Here is a 13,414-nt window from a genome sequence, read left to right on the forward strand (position 1 = left end):
ATGTTGTCTTTGGATGCTTTTGCAGAGTTGCGACAGATATTACATGACCCACAAACTTATGTTTGACCCTTTATAGAAAATTTTGACCAGCTGAGGATCTTTTGACTTCAAAGAAAGGTTAAGTTGGATAACAAAATAGTTAGGGAAGACATAATGGTCGAGTGAGATCTGAATTGCAGTTTGGGAAACAGGCAGATTTTGACTAGTTAGAAGTAAGACAGTAATGGGAATAGGATATACAAGATCCAGATATGAGAACAAAAGATTGTTTAACAAGACCAGAAATTTTACATTGGTGATTTGTGGAAAGAAGGCTGCATCTGTAAGGTTTAGGAATACAAATATCTGGAAAATACTTGGAACTATGAGGTAGGTATGTGGCCTCAGCATGTTATTAAGTGTGAGGAGAAGTTACTGAGGACTAAAGGAAATTTTAGAACTTATGGACATCAACAAATATGCTAGCATATGGCAAGCTTATCTTCTATATGAATGATGTGACAGTAGTAGAAACTCTTCATCCTAATTCTTTCATGTTTGATGTTTATTTTAGGAAGGAGCAAATATTAATAAGTCTCTTACAACTTTGGGCAAAGTCATTTCAGCCTTGGCAGAGGTGGTAAGTTTTATACTTCATTTTTAAAAAATAATATTTTACAACTAATATATGTATTAGTTGTAGATAGACTCAATACCTGTATTCATATGTGGTGCCAAGGATTGAATCCAGTGCCTCACATGTGCAAGGCAAGCTCTCCACCACTGAGCTACATCCCCTGCTACTTCATTTTTATTAAGGGGAAATTGTTTGTACAGCAGGTAGACGTGATGTTACTTTATGCTTGTTTACAAAGGCTGCTGTGTTTTGACCCTATTATGTAGTCTTGCCTTTCTCCTTTTAGAACTTTTCAGGTAAGACAGAAGGTCTGACACAGTTTGAGTTTGTGCTGAACATAGAATGAAAGCACATGTAGATGTATAAAGGCTAGAGCAAAAAAATCAAAGGTTTGACTAATTTTTTGAGCTTTATGTCTCACCAAAAAAAAAAAAAAGTGTATTTATTGTATGTCCTTTTCCTGTGCAGTTTTTTTCTCAATAGAATACTGGGGATGTAGCTCAGGTAGAGTGTTTGCCTGACATGTGTGAAGGTTTGTTCCCTAGCACTACAAAAGTGAAAAATAAAAATAAAACACAGCATACATCACTTAACAAGGAGTGTATGCTTTGGAAAATTCATCATTAGGCAGTTTTGATATTGTGGGTGTGTCATACAGTATGTTCACACAATCCTGATAGTATACAGTTATACAACTTGGCTTTGGTAGAGCTTACTGCTCCTACAACTGTGATGAAACAGAACAGCATGGGATTAAATCAAGCACAAGAGAATGGTGCAATCAGTGGACAAGGTAAACACAAGATGCATGAGGCTGCTACTGACATATGGCATACTATTTTACAGTAAACTCTTTTTAGGAAGTAGAGAATGCTCTAAAATAATAGAGTATGGTAAATATTAAACCAGACACTTATGTACTTAATTGTATATGCTGTGTTTTTATACAGCTGATAGTGTAATAGGTTTTAAACAAGTGAGCAGTAGTTGTACTACCACCTAGGAATTTTTCAGCACTATTATAGTTTTATGGGAGTAGCATCATATATGCAGTCTGTACATGGACTGAAATGCCATTATTTAGCACAGAAGTGTAATTTCCCTTCCTGTCTTCCTTTCTGCCTTTCTCTTTCTCTCTTTTTTCTTTTCCCCCTAGTATTGAGGATTGAACTGAGGTTTCTTTACCACTTAGCTATATCCCCAATTTCCTGCCTCTCTCTCTCTCTCTCTCTCCCTTCCTTTCTATTTATTTATTTATTTGTTCGTTTATTTATTTATTTTTTGGAAACAGGGTTTTGCTAAGTTGCTTTAGGGTCTTACTGAGTTTCTGAAGCTGACCTTGAATTTGCAATACTCCTGCCTTAGCCTCCCAAGTTATAGGGATTGCAGGTGTGTGCCACCACACATGGACATGACTGTAACTTCATTCTTTCCTGTTCCTTAACAGTGGAACATAAGAGCTAACACAATTTTTATATAATCGTCTTTATTATTTAGGTCAGAAGCCAAGGAAGTATTCATCATGTGTGCTCTGATGTACACTAATAATCTCATTTAAATTGCTTAAGTAGAATTAGTGTTTTCTTATCTGTGTCTGAGAAGTCATAATCTATGACTTCACTATTTTTTTGTTTGAGGTTTATTCTGTGTTCTTGTTCTCTCCCTTAAATGCTTTCGTCTATAGGATAACTGCACCAGCAAGGTATGGTGGGAATTGGTAGAGATGAACTAGCTATAGAATCAACTCATGGTTTTAAATCCTCAGAGAATATATAGAAGCATGGAATGGAACCTTCAAAGAACTTTTTATCAGTTGTCTTCTGGCTGTTTAGGGTGACCATAAATCATGAGACTTCACACCAGAATTACTTTAGGAACATGATGTTTTTTGGAAAAGGAATTAAAAATAAAGGAACAAGAGAAATTTGAGGAAGCTTTTACATTGTATTATCTTATGTTTGTTCTAGTGATCTATAGGACTATCTTTTGACAGTTCTATAAACCTCTTGAAAGGGCAATAAATGAAATTTCTTCATTTAGTGGAAAAGTTTGACTCATCATTCTGTGAAGAACTGAAAGGCTAACTTAACCTAGGAGGCTTGTGCAGTTTTAAATTGAGCCTACTTAATGAAAATGACTCTGGTGCCAGGCATGGTGTTAAACGCCGGTATCCCCAGCACTGGGAACGCACAGGATTCATATTTATACCTCTGTAAAAATAAAACTTATTGTTTGAGAGCTGGATATAAGACAGTAGTAAGGAATTACTGTTAATTTTGCTAAGTGTGATAATAATCTTTTTTTTTTTTTTTTTTAAGTCCTTGTCTGTCAGAAATATGTACCTAAAGTACCTAGAGTAAAATGCTGGGTTTGCATTAAACACTGAGACCTATAACAGACATGATATGGGCAGCATATGAAATAACAACATTGGATTGATGTTAAAATTTTTCTGAACTTGGTCATTATACTCTGTAAAAGAACATCCTTATCTGCTGAAATGTTTAGATATATCTACATCTTACTACAAAATGTTTCAGGAATATAAAAAAGTATTTGGGAGAGTAATTGAAAGATAATTATGGCAAAATATTGTTAATGGTTGAGGCTGCATGTGGGTATCTGGTAACTCATTATACACTCTCTTGACTGTTGTGTTTGTTATAATAGAAATTTCAAAATTAAGATATAAAATGAAAAAAATAATTGCATGAGCTTTGGATATTATGAAGAATTAAAACTGTGAATGATAAATTTCAACAATGATGGAATTCATCTGTAATTTGATTTGCTTGGGAATTTTAGACTGATTTGCCTTTCAAGTGAATTTTTCCCCTAAACAATACTAAGTCTAGTCCTTTTTCTTCAATAGAGTAAAAAGAAGAAGAAAACTGATTTCATTCCTTACAGGGATTCTGTACTCACTTGGCTTCTTCGAGAAAATCTAGGTATGTTGACTACTGACACAAATTCATATCATAGATATCTTTTGAAATCTGTTTACATATTGGCTAATTTTTTTGTGTCTGTTTTGGGGAAGAATCTTCTTTAGTTATTCATGTTACTAATTGAATGTTCTGCTTTTTTTCATCTTTGCTTCTCATTTCAGCTAATTATATTCACTTTAAAATTTGGGTGTTCTCCCATATTTCATTTATTTCAGAGTATGAACTGTGAAGCATTATCCTCCTGATCCCCTATAGCTTCTTCAGACTTTTGCTTCTTTCTCAAAAGTTCTTTCCAAACCTCATGTTCCTCTGAGGTGCCCATAATCAGATGTTGCCAACTCTTACTTCTCCTTATTGCTGATACTTCTTGACTTTCCAGTCCTGCTTTTCATTCGCTGCTCCTTCTTCTCAGGAAGAAGGAGAGATTAGCCATGTCAGATGTTGATGACTGAAGAAAGAGACTGGGCTGATCCCCAGGCAGTGACTTTCCCATTGCTAACACCAGTTTTAATGGAGTGGCTATCTTGACTGCAGTGGATTCTAGAGAGAGTGAGAGAACAAGAACTGGACCCAGTAGATTCATAGACCAGTAGTTGAGTATAACAGTGCCTGGAATGGGGACTGGTATTTAAGAAAGTTGTTGGCCTTTGATAAATATTAGGATATGAGTTAAAGTTGTTAGATTTGATACATTCAATAACATTCTTTCTAAATGAGTATAATTTGAGATCTGATTCATTTTCTTAGGTGGCAATTCTCGGACTGCAATGGTTGCTGCTCTTAGCCCAGCAGATATCAACTATGATGAAACTTTGAGCACTCTGAGGTACTCTCATTTGACCTTACTTCCCAAATAGACCCGCATTCAGTCATTTTGTTATACCATGGATTTTTTCTTATGCTGCATTGATAGTCATTTGTGTAAACAGTGATCCCTTTCTCTCTCTTTTTTTAATATTTATTTTTTAGTTGTAGTTAGACACAATACCTTTATTTTACTTATTTATTTGAGGATTGAACCCAGGGCCTTCTCACATGTGCTAGGCGAGTGCTCTATCACTGAGCCACAACCCCAGCCCCCCTTTCTCTGTTTACAGGGAATATATGGGGGGGGGGAGTGATTTTTATAATAATGGAATTTACCTGTCTATGGTTGGCAGTTCATTGGGAAAGTCAGGAACTTTTTCAAGGAAAGATGTTCAAATTGCTCAAATGAGAGTTTTGAACAACTTCTATATAATAATAAATATTCCTTATTCATTTCTTTAAAAAGTGTTCCCTTCTGTGAATACAGCTTCTATCTTTATGGAAATGCTCAAGTTGTAAAAATTATGTAATACAATTATGAGTACATGTGGCATTAAAAAAACTTTATCAAGCCAGGTATAGTGGCACACACCTGTAATCCCAACTACTCAGGAGGCTGAGGTAGGAGGATTGCAAGTTCAAGGCCAACCTGGGTACTTTAGCCAGATCCTGTCTCAAAGTAAAAAAGGTTGGGATTGTATCTCTGTGTCAGAGATATTCCTAGCATGCATAAGGCTCTCTAGGTTCAAGCTCCCATACTATAAAAAAATTAAAAAATAAATAATTTACCCACAGAATGTTCACTTAACTGAAAATATTTGCATGTGAATGGGTTTTATTACTTTCATCTGGAACTCTCTGTCTTCTTGAGTTTGTAATCATTAAAAAACAAAACAAAAAACAAAAAAAAACTTTTGAAACTGGGTGCAGGAGCACACATCTGTAATTCCAGTGACTCAGGAGGCTGAAGACAGGACAATTTAGCAAGACCCTATCTCAAAACAAAATATAAAAGTCTGGGGATGTAGCTCAATGGTAGAGCACCTTGGATTCAATCCTAGTACCACCCTCGGTGGCCCCCCCCACCAAAGGAAGATACCTTGGTATAGTAAAAGAAATGAAAAAATACTCTATAATCTAACAAACTGGGTTTGCATTCTCTGTGCTATTTATTTATTTTGTTATCTTGGGAAAATCACTTAAATTCATCTGAGCCTTTTTCATCTTTATAAGGTACTATAAAGCTTTATATAAATATATTATCGGGGCATATAAAATATATAAATACTCAAGATGTTTGACTTAGAAGTAATGGTATGTTACTTTTATGAAGAAGAATACCTGAGAAATGGCAAGAATGAATTTTCTTCTTGAATCTATAGATATGCAGATCGTGCAAAACAAATTAAATGCAATGCTGTTATCAATGAGGACCCCAATGCCAAACTGGTTCGTGAATTAAAGGAGGAAGTGACACGGCTGAAGGACCTTCTACGTGCCCAGGGGCTGGGAGATATTATTGATAGTAAGTAAATTAAGAAACAACATAAAATATATATTTAAAATAAACGTTAGGTCTTTATATTTAAAATAAACTTAGATTTAAGGAACTTGGTCACTAGATTGTGCTAAAAGTGGTTTAATGTGTATTTTTTCTTAAAAAGATCCAGTGAGCCAGGTGCAGTCGTGCATACCTGTAATCCCAGCTACTCTGGAGGATGAAGTGGGGAAAATTGCTTGAGCTAAAGGTTTCAGACAGTCTGGGCAACATAGAAAGAACTCCAGTTCAAGAAAAGAAAAATAATGAATATGATCTCAGAATTCCTTTATATAGTATGTACCAGGCTATCCATGGATTGATTGATTGATTGATTTTTTTTTAATGTAAAGCTTAATTTCACTGAGTTAATTTATAAAAATATTTATTGGAGCTGGGCATAGTGATACATATCTCCCAGCAATTTGGGAGCTGAGGCAGGAAGATCACAGTTTGGATCACAACCAGCCTCAACAACTTAGTGAGACACTGTCTCAAAACTAAAAGATAAATAAATTAATTAAAATGGATAGGGTTGTAGCTCAGTGGTAGGGCATCCTTGAGTTCAATGCCTGGTATCCCTCCAACCCCTCCTCCAAAAAAAAAGTTTTTAGAGGTTTTTATATTTGTTTCATGGGTTTATCTGGCAATGGGGATTGAAACCAGGAACACATTACCATTGAGCTACATTCCAAGCTTTTTTTATTTTTTCATTTTGAGGCATGGTCTCACCAAATTGTTGACAGTGTCCATAAGTTGCTAAGGCCAGCCTCCAACTTGCAATATTCCTGTTTCAGACTCCTGGGTTGCTGGGATTACAGGCATGTGTCACCTCACCCTGCAGAAGTTGTTTTTAGTAAGGGCTAGGGATTTAGCTCAGTGGTAGAGCACTTGCCTAGCATGTGCAAGGCCCTGGGTTTCGTATCCAACATTTCAAAATGTTCTCTTAAGTATGTAAAATAGATTATTTAGATAAAATAGAATGTTTGTTTAATAAAGCATATTTTTCAGTGTAAAATTAATATTATATCTTTGAAATTCTAATAGATTTTCAAGGCCTGTTTTAGTTTAGTTCTTGGTGGTTAGAGCTCAAGTTAATTAATATAATTTATAAAAATGATAATCTAAGTATTAACTTTTTTTATCTTCCCAATGCCGAATATTGCTCTGTTCCTCTCTTGTCACTGCTGAACCTGAACTTTGACCCTTCTTGTATTTTCCCTCCTGCTTACCTTCAGTTGATCCATTGATCGATGATTACTCTGGAAGTGGAGGCAAATGTGTGTATTTGATGTATTGGTTATTCCTAATATGCTGAGTTGCTAATCTGCCTCTGCTGGATCAGCCTTAAAAATAAGCTTTGCATGCCAGTGATCCTAACAGGAAATCCCAGACGGAGCATCCTGTGGAATCAGAAGTTCTCCTGTTTGCCCTTTTTCCATTTAGCAAAGCTATCTTTGATGAACTTCAATTTTTTAGCTTGAGTGAAGGCGTAAGAATTTCTTACTGTTCCACTTTTTAGATCCCTACCCCTATGTGATTAAGTCCCAAATCATAGATTATGAGGATAGTGATAGGAGCTCACTTTTTAAAAAAATTTTTACTTTTTTATTTTATTAGTTGCTCATGACAGTACAATAATCTTGACATATCATATATTTGAATCAAATAGGGTAGCTCACATTTTTTGATATAAGTCTATAATGTACCTGGCCCTGTTCTAGACACCTTAAACATATTATCTCAGTTCTGTCACTGACTCTGAAAAAGTTCCATTATTCTCATTTTGCCAGTAACCTGGAGACCTCATGTTTCTAGTATGATCAGTTTGGTAGTATAACTCAGAGCCCTTGGCTTTTAATCATTATACTGGTTTTTGTTGTTGTTGTTGGGTTTTATTTATTTATTTTTGCCTCTTGAATTGATTATTTAATGAAGAAGTCCTTTTTAATTAGTGTTGTAAATATAAGACTTTTAGAATTAAAAAACCACTTCCACCTGGCCAAACTCTCTGAGGAGCTCTCTATGAAAGTTGGGTTAGTACTCACCCTATGCTTTTGCAGTTGTGTTTTCATATCTTGAACCTTACTTTACTCAAAGGTTGAATAAACATTTTTCCTCATTTTAAAATTACAGATTAATGAAGAGTCCATATGTGTGAAATGACATAACAGGTCACTCTCTCCACGGGTAGCCCTGAGCTAATGAGGAAATGATTGTTTACCCTTTTAAAATTCACGTAAGCTTTGTTATCTTACAAGATTTAAAGAATAGCCAGGTGCAGTGGTACACATCTGTCATCCCAGGGACTCTAGAGGTGAAGCAGAAGCATCACCGAGTTTGAGGCCAGCCTCAGCAACTTAGTGGGGCCCTAAACAATTTAGTGACTTAAAATAAAAAGGGCTGAGGATGTGACTTAGTGGTAAAGCACCTTTGGGTTCAATCCCCAGTGCTCACATAGACACACATGCACAAAGATGTGAAGAACCTTGTTTTGGGGTTTAATTTTTGGATTCTTATTGATTTAGTTGTGCAGTAAAGCATGTCACACAATGAGGAGAACTGGAATATAGCCCTAGTTGTCGTGATTGGTTAGCCCCCCAGACCTTTAATTGTCCTGATACACATGTGACTCTTGGACTGGAACAGCTCTGTCTGAGATTTCCAAAGGTGAACCATACTGGTGTGGAAAGGATGCCTTTTTGTTTTTGCTCTTATGCTTGAGGTGTTGTTGCTGCCAGCTTGGTGCCTATCTCTTCTCTGAGCAGCTATGGCATTTCCTGAAAATCATGCATGATTAAGTTTGAATTCCTTAACTGCAAAGAAAAGCAGTCCTGACTACTTCTCAGTTTCCATTTGGATCTACTTAACTCCTTTTAGGGCTTGCATGTGTCCATGGGACCTTCTAAGCTTATCCATCTTCCTCTTTCCCACCTTGCTACCATCAGCTGGTGGCTGAATTTTTTGCTTTAGTTCCTATCTCCCTTTTAAAACATGCGTCTTTGCTTGTTTCCCTATGTTCTTCTATATTTGCAGATGGTGGTTTTCAAACTGTCTTGAAGCAACCACACGCTTTGAGGGGCTTCAAGAACTGGCTTTTGATTAAATAGTAAAAACAGAGAGAATTGAGTAGTGTTTTTTTAATTGTATTGCCTCATATCCTTTAAGGAAAATTTAGTTTTGGTATGAATTTTAAGCAATGTAGATTTTCTTAACTTTAAAAATGAGCTAATTTTAAAATAGGAGTGTGCCAGTACCTACAGTTTTCCTCTGGTGTTCATTTGGGGAAAATGACTAATGGAGGAAAGCACAAATAAGTGAATTAATGAACTTTGTTTTGTGTGTCTTTTTTTTTTTTTAACCAAAAATAAGTTTCAGAACTAAATTTATAGTTGTTGGATACCTTCATAAATAAAATATTTTCCCAAAACTTATATATCAAAATAGAAAGCAGGCTTACTTACCAGTAACCCTATGGTGGTACTATTATGCACAGTAAAGGCCTTACTTAAGTCAACAAATAATCAGTCTTATAATAGAAATATGGAAACTACAACAGAACTTATTAATTTGTTAATTGCCTTTCCCTGTTGGGGCAAGCATTCAGTTCTGTATTCTTAGCTAGACTTAAAATTCCTCTCATTTATACAGTTACCTCTTTTTTTGATTTAAGACATTTTAAAAATCTTTTTTTGGCATATTGAAATGTTATTGAAATGTTACTGCTTAGTGCTCAGAATTTTCTTTTAACTCTTTACATTTTTTTGGAAAAATTTTGACAATTCCACAAAACTCTAACCAGGTTAATATGGATTATTATTGATAAATAAATGATCATTGTTATCCTTACTGTTACAAAGTCATGGAATTTCAAGGTAATATAAATGTGAAGGCATTGTAGATGTGGAACAGTAGAAAAAATACAAGAAATATTCTTTAGCTGTTTTGATAGAGTGCCTTTGAGGCTTTGTTTACCTCCTGCCAGATAAAATGCTAACCCACCTTGGGATTTTTAGTTTCTAAATCCAGAAGAGATTGTTAACCTCTAGGATACCAATATTAAAGAGCCATGTTTTAGAACTGCCATCTAGATGGATTGTAACTTGTCTTTGTATTAAAACATGTCTTTGTCTTGCGCTGTAATGCTATCCTTTCTTACACTGGTGTTCCTTCCTATCTTTTTTTCCTTCTTCTGTTCCTTTCCCTCTTTTCTTTTTCTGTCTTTCCTTCTTTTTATCTCCCAGATCTGAAAGATTTTCAGAACAATAAACATAGATACTTGCTAGCCTCTGAGAATCAACGCCCTGGCAATTTTTCCACAGCATCCATGGGCTCCCTTACATCATCTCCATCTTCCTGCTCACTCAGTAGTCAGGTGGGCTTAACATCTGTGACCAGCATTCAGGAGAGGATCATGTCTACACCTGGAGGAGAGGAAGCCATTGAACGTCTAAAGGTATGTAAACACTCAGACTAGTGAAAGGCAGGCCATCTGTGTAGCTCCCCAAGGCAGAACTAGAACTGAAACTCACTTGAGATTTTTGGCTTAGCACATGAAGAACTTTTAATTCTTAGAGGTATCCTGAAAACAGAATTTTGTATTTTCTGTTAATCTCTTTTCACCAAAATGTTTGAGTCTGACCTGACCAGACAAAGCTGTTACATGAACTAACTGATAAGTAGATATGTACATTAACTTTGAGATAGTTTATAAGTCACAATGAAATTGTTAGTTATAAAGTAGTTTTAAGTGAGATAGCTGGAAACATTTGGTTTCATTTGATGAGGGGATTCTGTGTAGAGCCATTATTCTATTAGTAAATTTAGTATGAAATTAAGGAGAGTTGGACATTCATGTAGCTGTACTAGGTTTATTCATATTCTGTTTAGTTAGCTTTTTTACCCCATGATCAAAATACCCAACAAGAACAATTTTAGAAGAGTTAAAAGTTTTTTTTTGTGTCATGGTTTCATAGTTTTCAGTGCATAGACAGTTAAGTTTCATTGCTCTGGGCCCGAGATGAGGCAAAACATTATGGCATCATAGGGCTTGATTGTACCCACCTGTAATCTCAGTGGCTTGGAAAGCTGAGGCAGGAGGTTTGAAGTCAGCCTTAGCAACGTAGGGAGGCTCTAAGCAACTCAGTAAGACCTGTTTCAAAATTAAAAGGGCTGGTGATATGTTAAGGGACCCTGGGTTCAATCCCTGATACCAAAATCAATCAATCAATCAATCAATCAATCAATCAATCAATCAATCAAGGCATAAGAGCTTGTGGAAGAAAGCAGTCGGGAGGGTGCCCGAAAGGCATGTCCCCAGTGACCTGCCTTCTCAGTCTCACTCTACCCGCCCACAGCTCCCACCCATTTAATCCATTCAAGTGGATTAATGCACTAATTCGGTTAAGGCTCTCATAACCCAGTCATTTTATCTCTAAGCTTTCTTATGGGGGACACATCTAAGCCATAACAGATGCACATGAAATTGTGTCTTTTGAAAGCTCTCAGAAAGCTTGACACCCTCTGGTTACCATAGAGGAAGGCCTTTCTTCCTGTGCTGGTGTATATGGACTCAGGGCCGTGGTGCCCTGTATGTAAGTTACTTGCCCATGGCACCCAGCTTTGTGTCATGTCTCTCTCCACGAATGTCAACGTCAGAGCAAAGCCTACCACTCAGAGATTCTTCCTTTCCCTTCAATGACTACGATGAGAGCAGACAGTTGTCACCCATGGTGCTGATACAGGTTACCAGGAATTCTGCCATCCATCAGATGACATCAAGACATAAAACTTTTTTTGCTTCCCAACTTGGTACCTCCAGGAAGATAGTTTGATCCATATCTGAGAGTGGTCTTTCATCTGGCAGATTAGAGCCGTGCAGCCAGTATTGGTACTCCTCATCTTTGCCCAGTGTTCCCAGGACTGCTGCTCATTCAGGGACAGTTGAACAGTGACACTTGGACTGGTGATTAAAAGGCTCTTTACCACTACAAGTGAATTAAACTTAATAATTTAAGATGTCAGATATTTCATTTTGATTTTAGGTGAGGCTGAAAAAGTTTTATATGAAAAATGGGTTTCAGCATTTTCCTTCTTGGTCATTCCACCTTTTCCCTTGGTATTTTACTCACTTCAAAAAGTGAGTAAAGGGGCTGGGGTTGTGGCTCAGTAGTAGAGCGCTTGCCTAGCACATGTGAGGTACTGGGTTTGATCCTTAGCACCACATAAAAATAAGTAAATAAAATAAAAGTAATGTGTCCATCTATACCTAAAAAAGTTTTTTTTTAAAAGTGAATAAATATAACATTTAAAGTCCATATCCAATGTGTTTTGTGTGGATATGTGCTAATTATGCAGCTTATTATATAGAAATGTTCAGTGTGTATTTATTTTTTTTTAAGTTTATTTATTTTTTTTGGTACCAGGGATTAACCACTGAGTCACATTCCCAGCCCCCTTTAAATAAAATATTTTATTTAGAGATAGGGTTTCGCTGAGTTGCTTAAGGCCTCACTAAGTTGCTGAGGCTGGCTTTGAACTTCTGATCCTCCTGCCTCAGACTCTTGAGCCGCTGGGATATCAGGTATGCGCCACTGAGCCAGGCTTTCTTTATTAACAGTTGAGCTGTTGCCTTTTACTTACTGTCCTCACTTGTTGAAAAGCAGAAATGAAACTTCAAAGCTCATTCCACTAGACCTTGATCTAATTGTGCATTCTACTGATTACTGTTCATGATTAAGAATCTCAGTACATGTTAAATGACTGTATCGTCCCTTGTACTCTAACTTTAAAAATACTTACCTTTGGGGCTGGGGTTGTGGCTCAAGCGGTAGCGCGCTCGCCTAGCATGCGTGCGGCCCGGGTTCGATCCTCAGCAGCACCACATACCAACAAAGATGTTGTGTCCGCCGAGAACTAAGAAAAAATAAATAAATGTTAAAATTCTCTCTCTCTCTCTCTCTCTGTCCCCCCCCCCCCCTCACTCTCTCTTAAAAAAAAAAAAATACTTACCTTTAAATCTTGCGGGGGAGAGGGCAAATGATCTTGTTTCTTCCTCAGAAAGTGTGTGAAGTTCTGAAATGCCTGGCAACTGAGGAGCCAGTGAAAAGTCTTTCCATTCAAGGTTATAGGCTGCAGGGTGACTTCTGCTGTTGATAAAATTGACTTTGAAGTTTTACTTAGGACCTAGGTGAAGCCCTATGCAGAAGGCATCTTCATTCATGAATTTTCTCACAAATAAGCATCAGGACTGCTGTAGTGTGCAGGCTCTGTTTGGCGCATGATGGGAAACAGGAGGCTCTGTGGGAAGAAGTAATGAGACCTCCCACTTACTGAATATTGAATATGAAGTGGTCGGTTCTTTGGGGATTTTGAATCTTACTATTTGCTTATTAAAGGCTTAGTGCACAAATGAGATTACCCTATTCTTTGACATTTGCCTTGGTACGAAAGAGAAATTTCTCCTTAACTGCCAAGTGGAACCAACTGAAAATAATGTCAGATGTT

At 36.6% G+C, this 13,414-nt stretch overlaps 1 protein-coding gene across 24 annotated transcripts in view; it reads left to right on the forward strand.

The window, feature by feature from the left end:
- The window catches only part of Kif1b (kinesin family member 1B), a 151,015-nt gene that overhangs the window by 52,398 nt on the left and 85,203 nt on the right, over positions 1–13,414 (forward strand). For 9 of the 24 annotated variants that reach the window (XM_078025246.1, XM_078025248.1, XM_078025254.1 and 6 more), the window contains exons 9-15: positions 554–619; positions 2,301–2,318; positions 3,489–3,564; positions 4,312–4,390; positions 5,754–5,896; positions 7,147–7,188; positions 10,153–10,364. In XM_078025246.1, the coding sequence (XP_077881372.1) occupies positions 554–619; positions 2,301–2,318; positions 3,489–3,564; positions 4,312–4,390; positions 5,754–5,896; positions 7,147–7,188; positions 10,153–10,364 (636 nt within the window). The remainder of the gene's footprint in view (positions 1–553; positions 620–2,300; positions 2,319–3,488; positions 3,565–4,311; positions 4,391–5,753; positions 5,897–7,146; positions 7,189–10,152; positions 10,365–13,414) is intronic. The other 15 variants (XM_078025253.1, XM_078025256.1, XM_078025267.1 and 12 more) reach the window with 5 other exon arrangements.

This window comes from Ictidomys tridecemlineatus, chromosome 11, assembly GCF_052094955.1.
Source record: "Ictidomys tridecemlineatus isolate mIctTri1 chromosome 11, mIctTri1.hap1, whole genome shotgun sequence".
NCBI lineage: Eukaryota > Metazoa > Chordata > Mammalia > Rodentia > Sciuridae > Ictidomys > Ictidomys tridecemlineatus.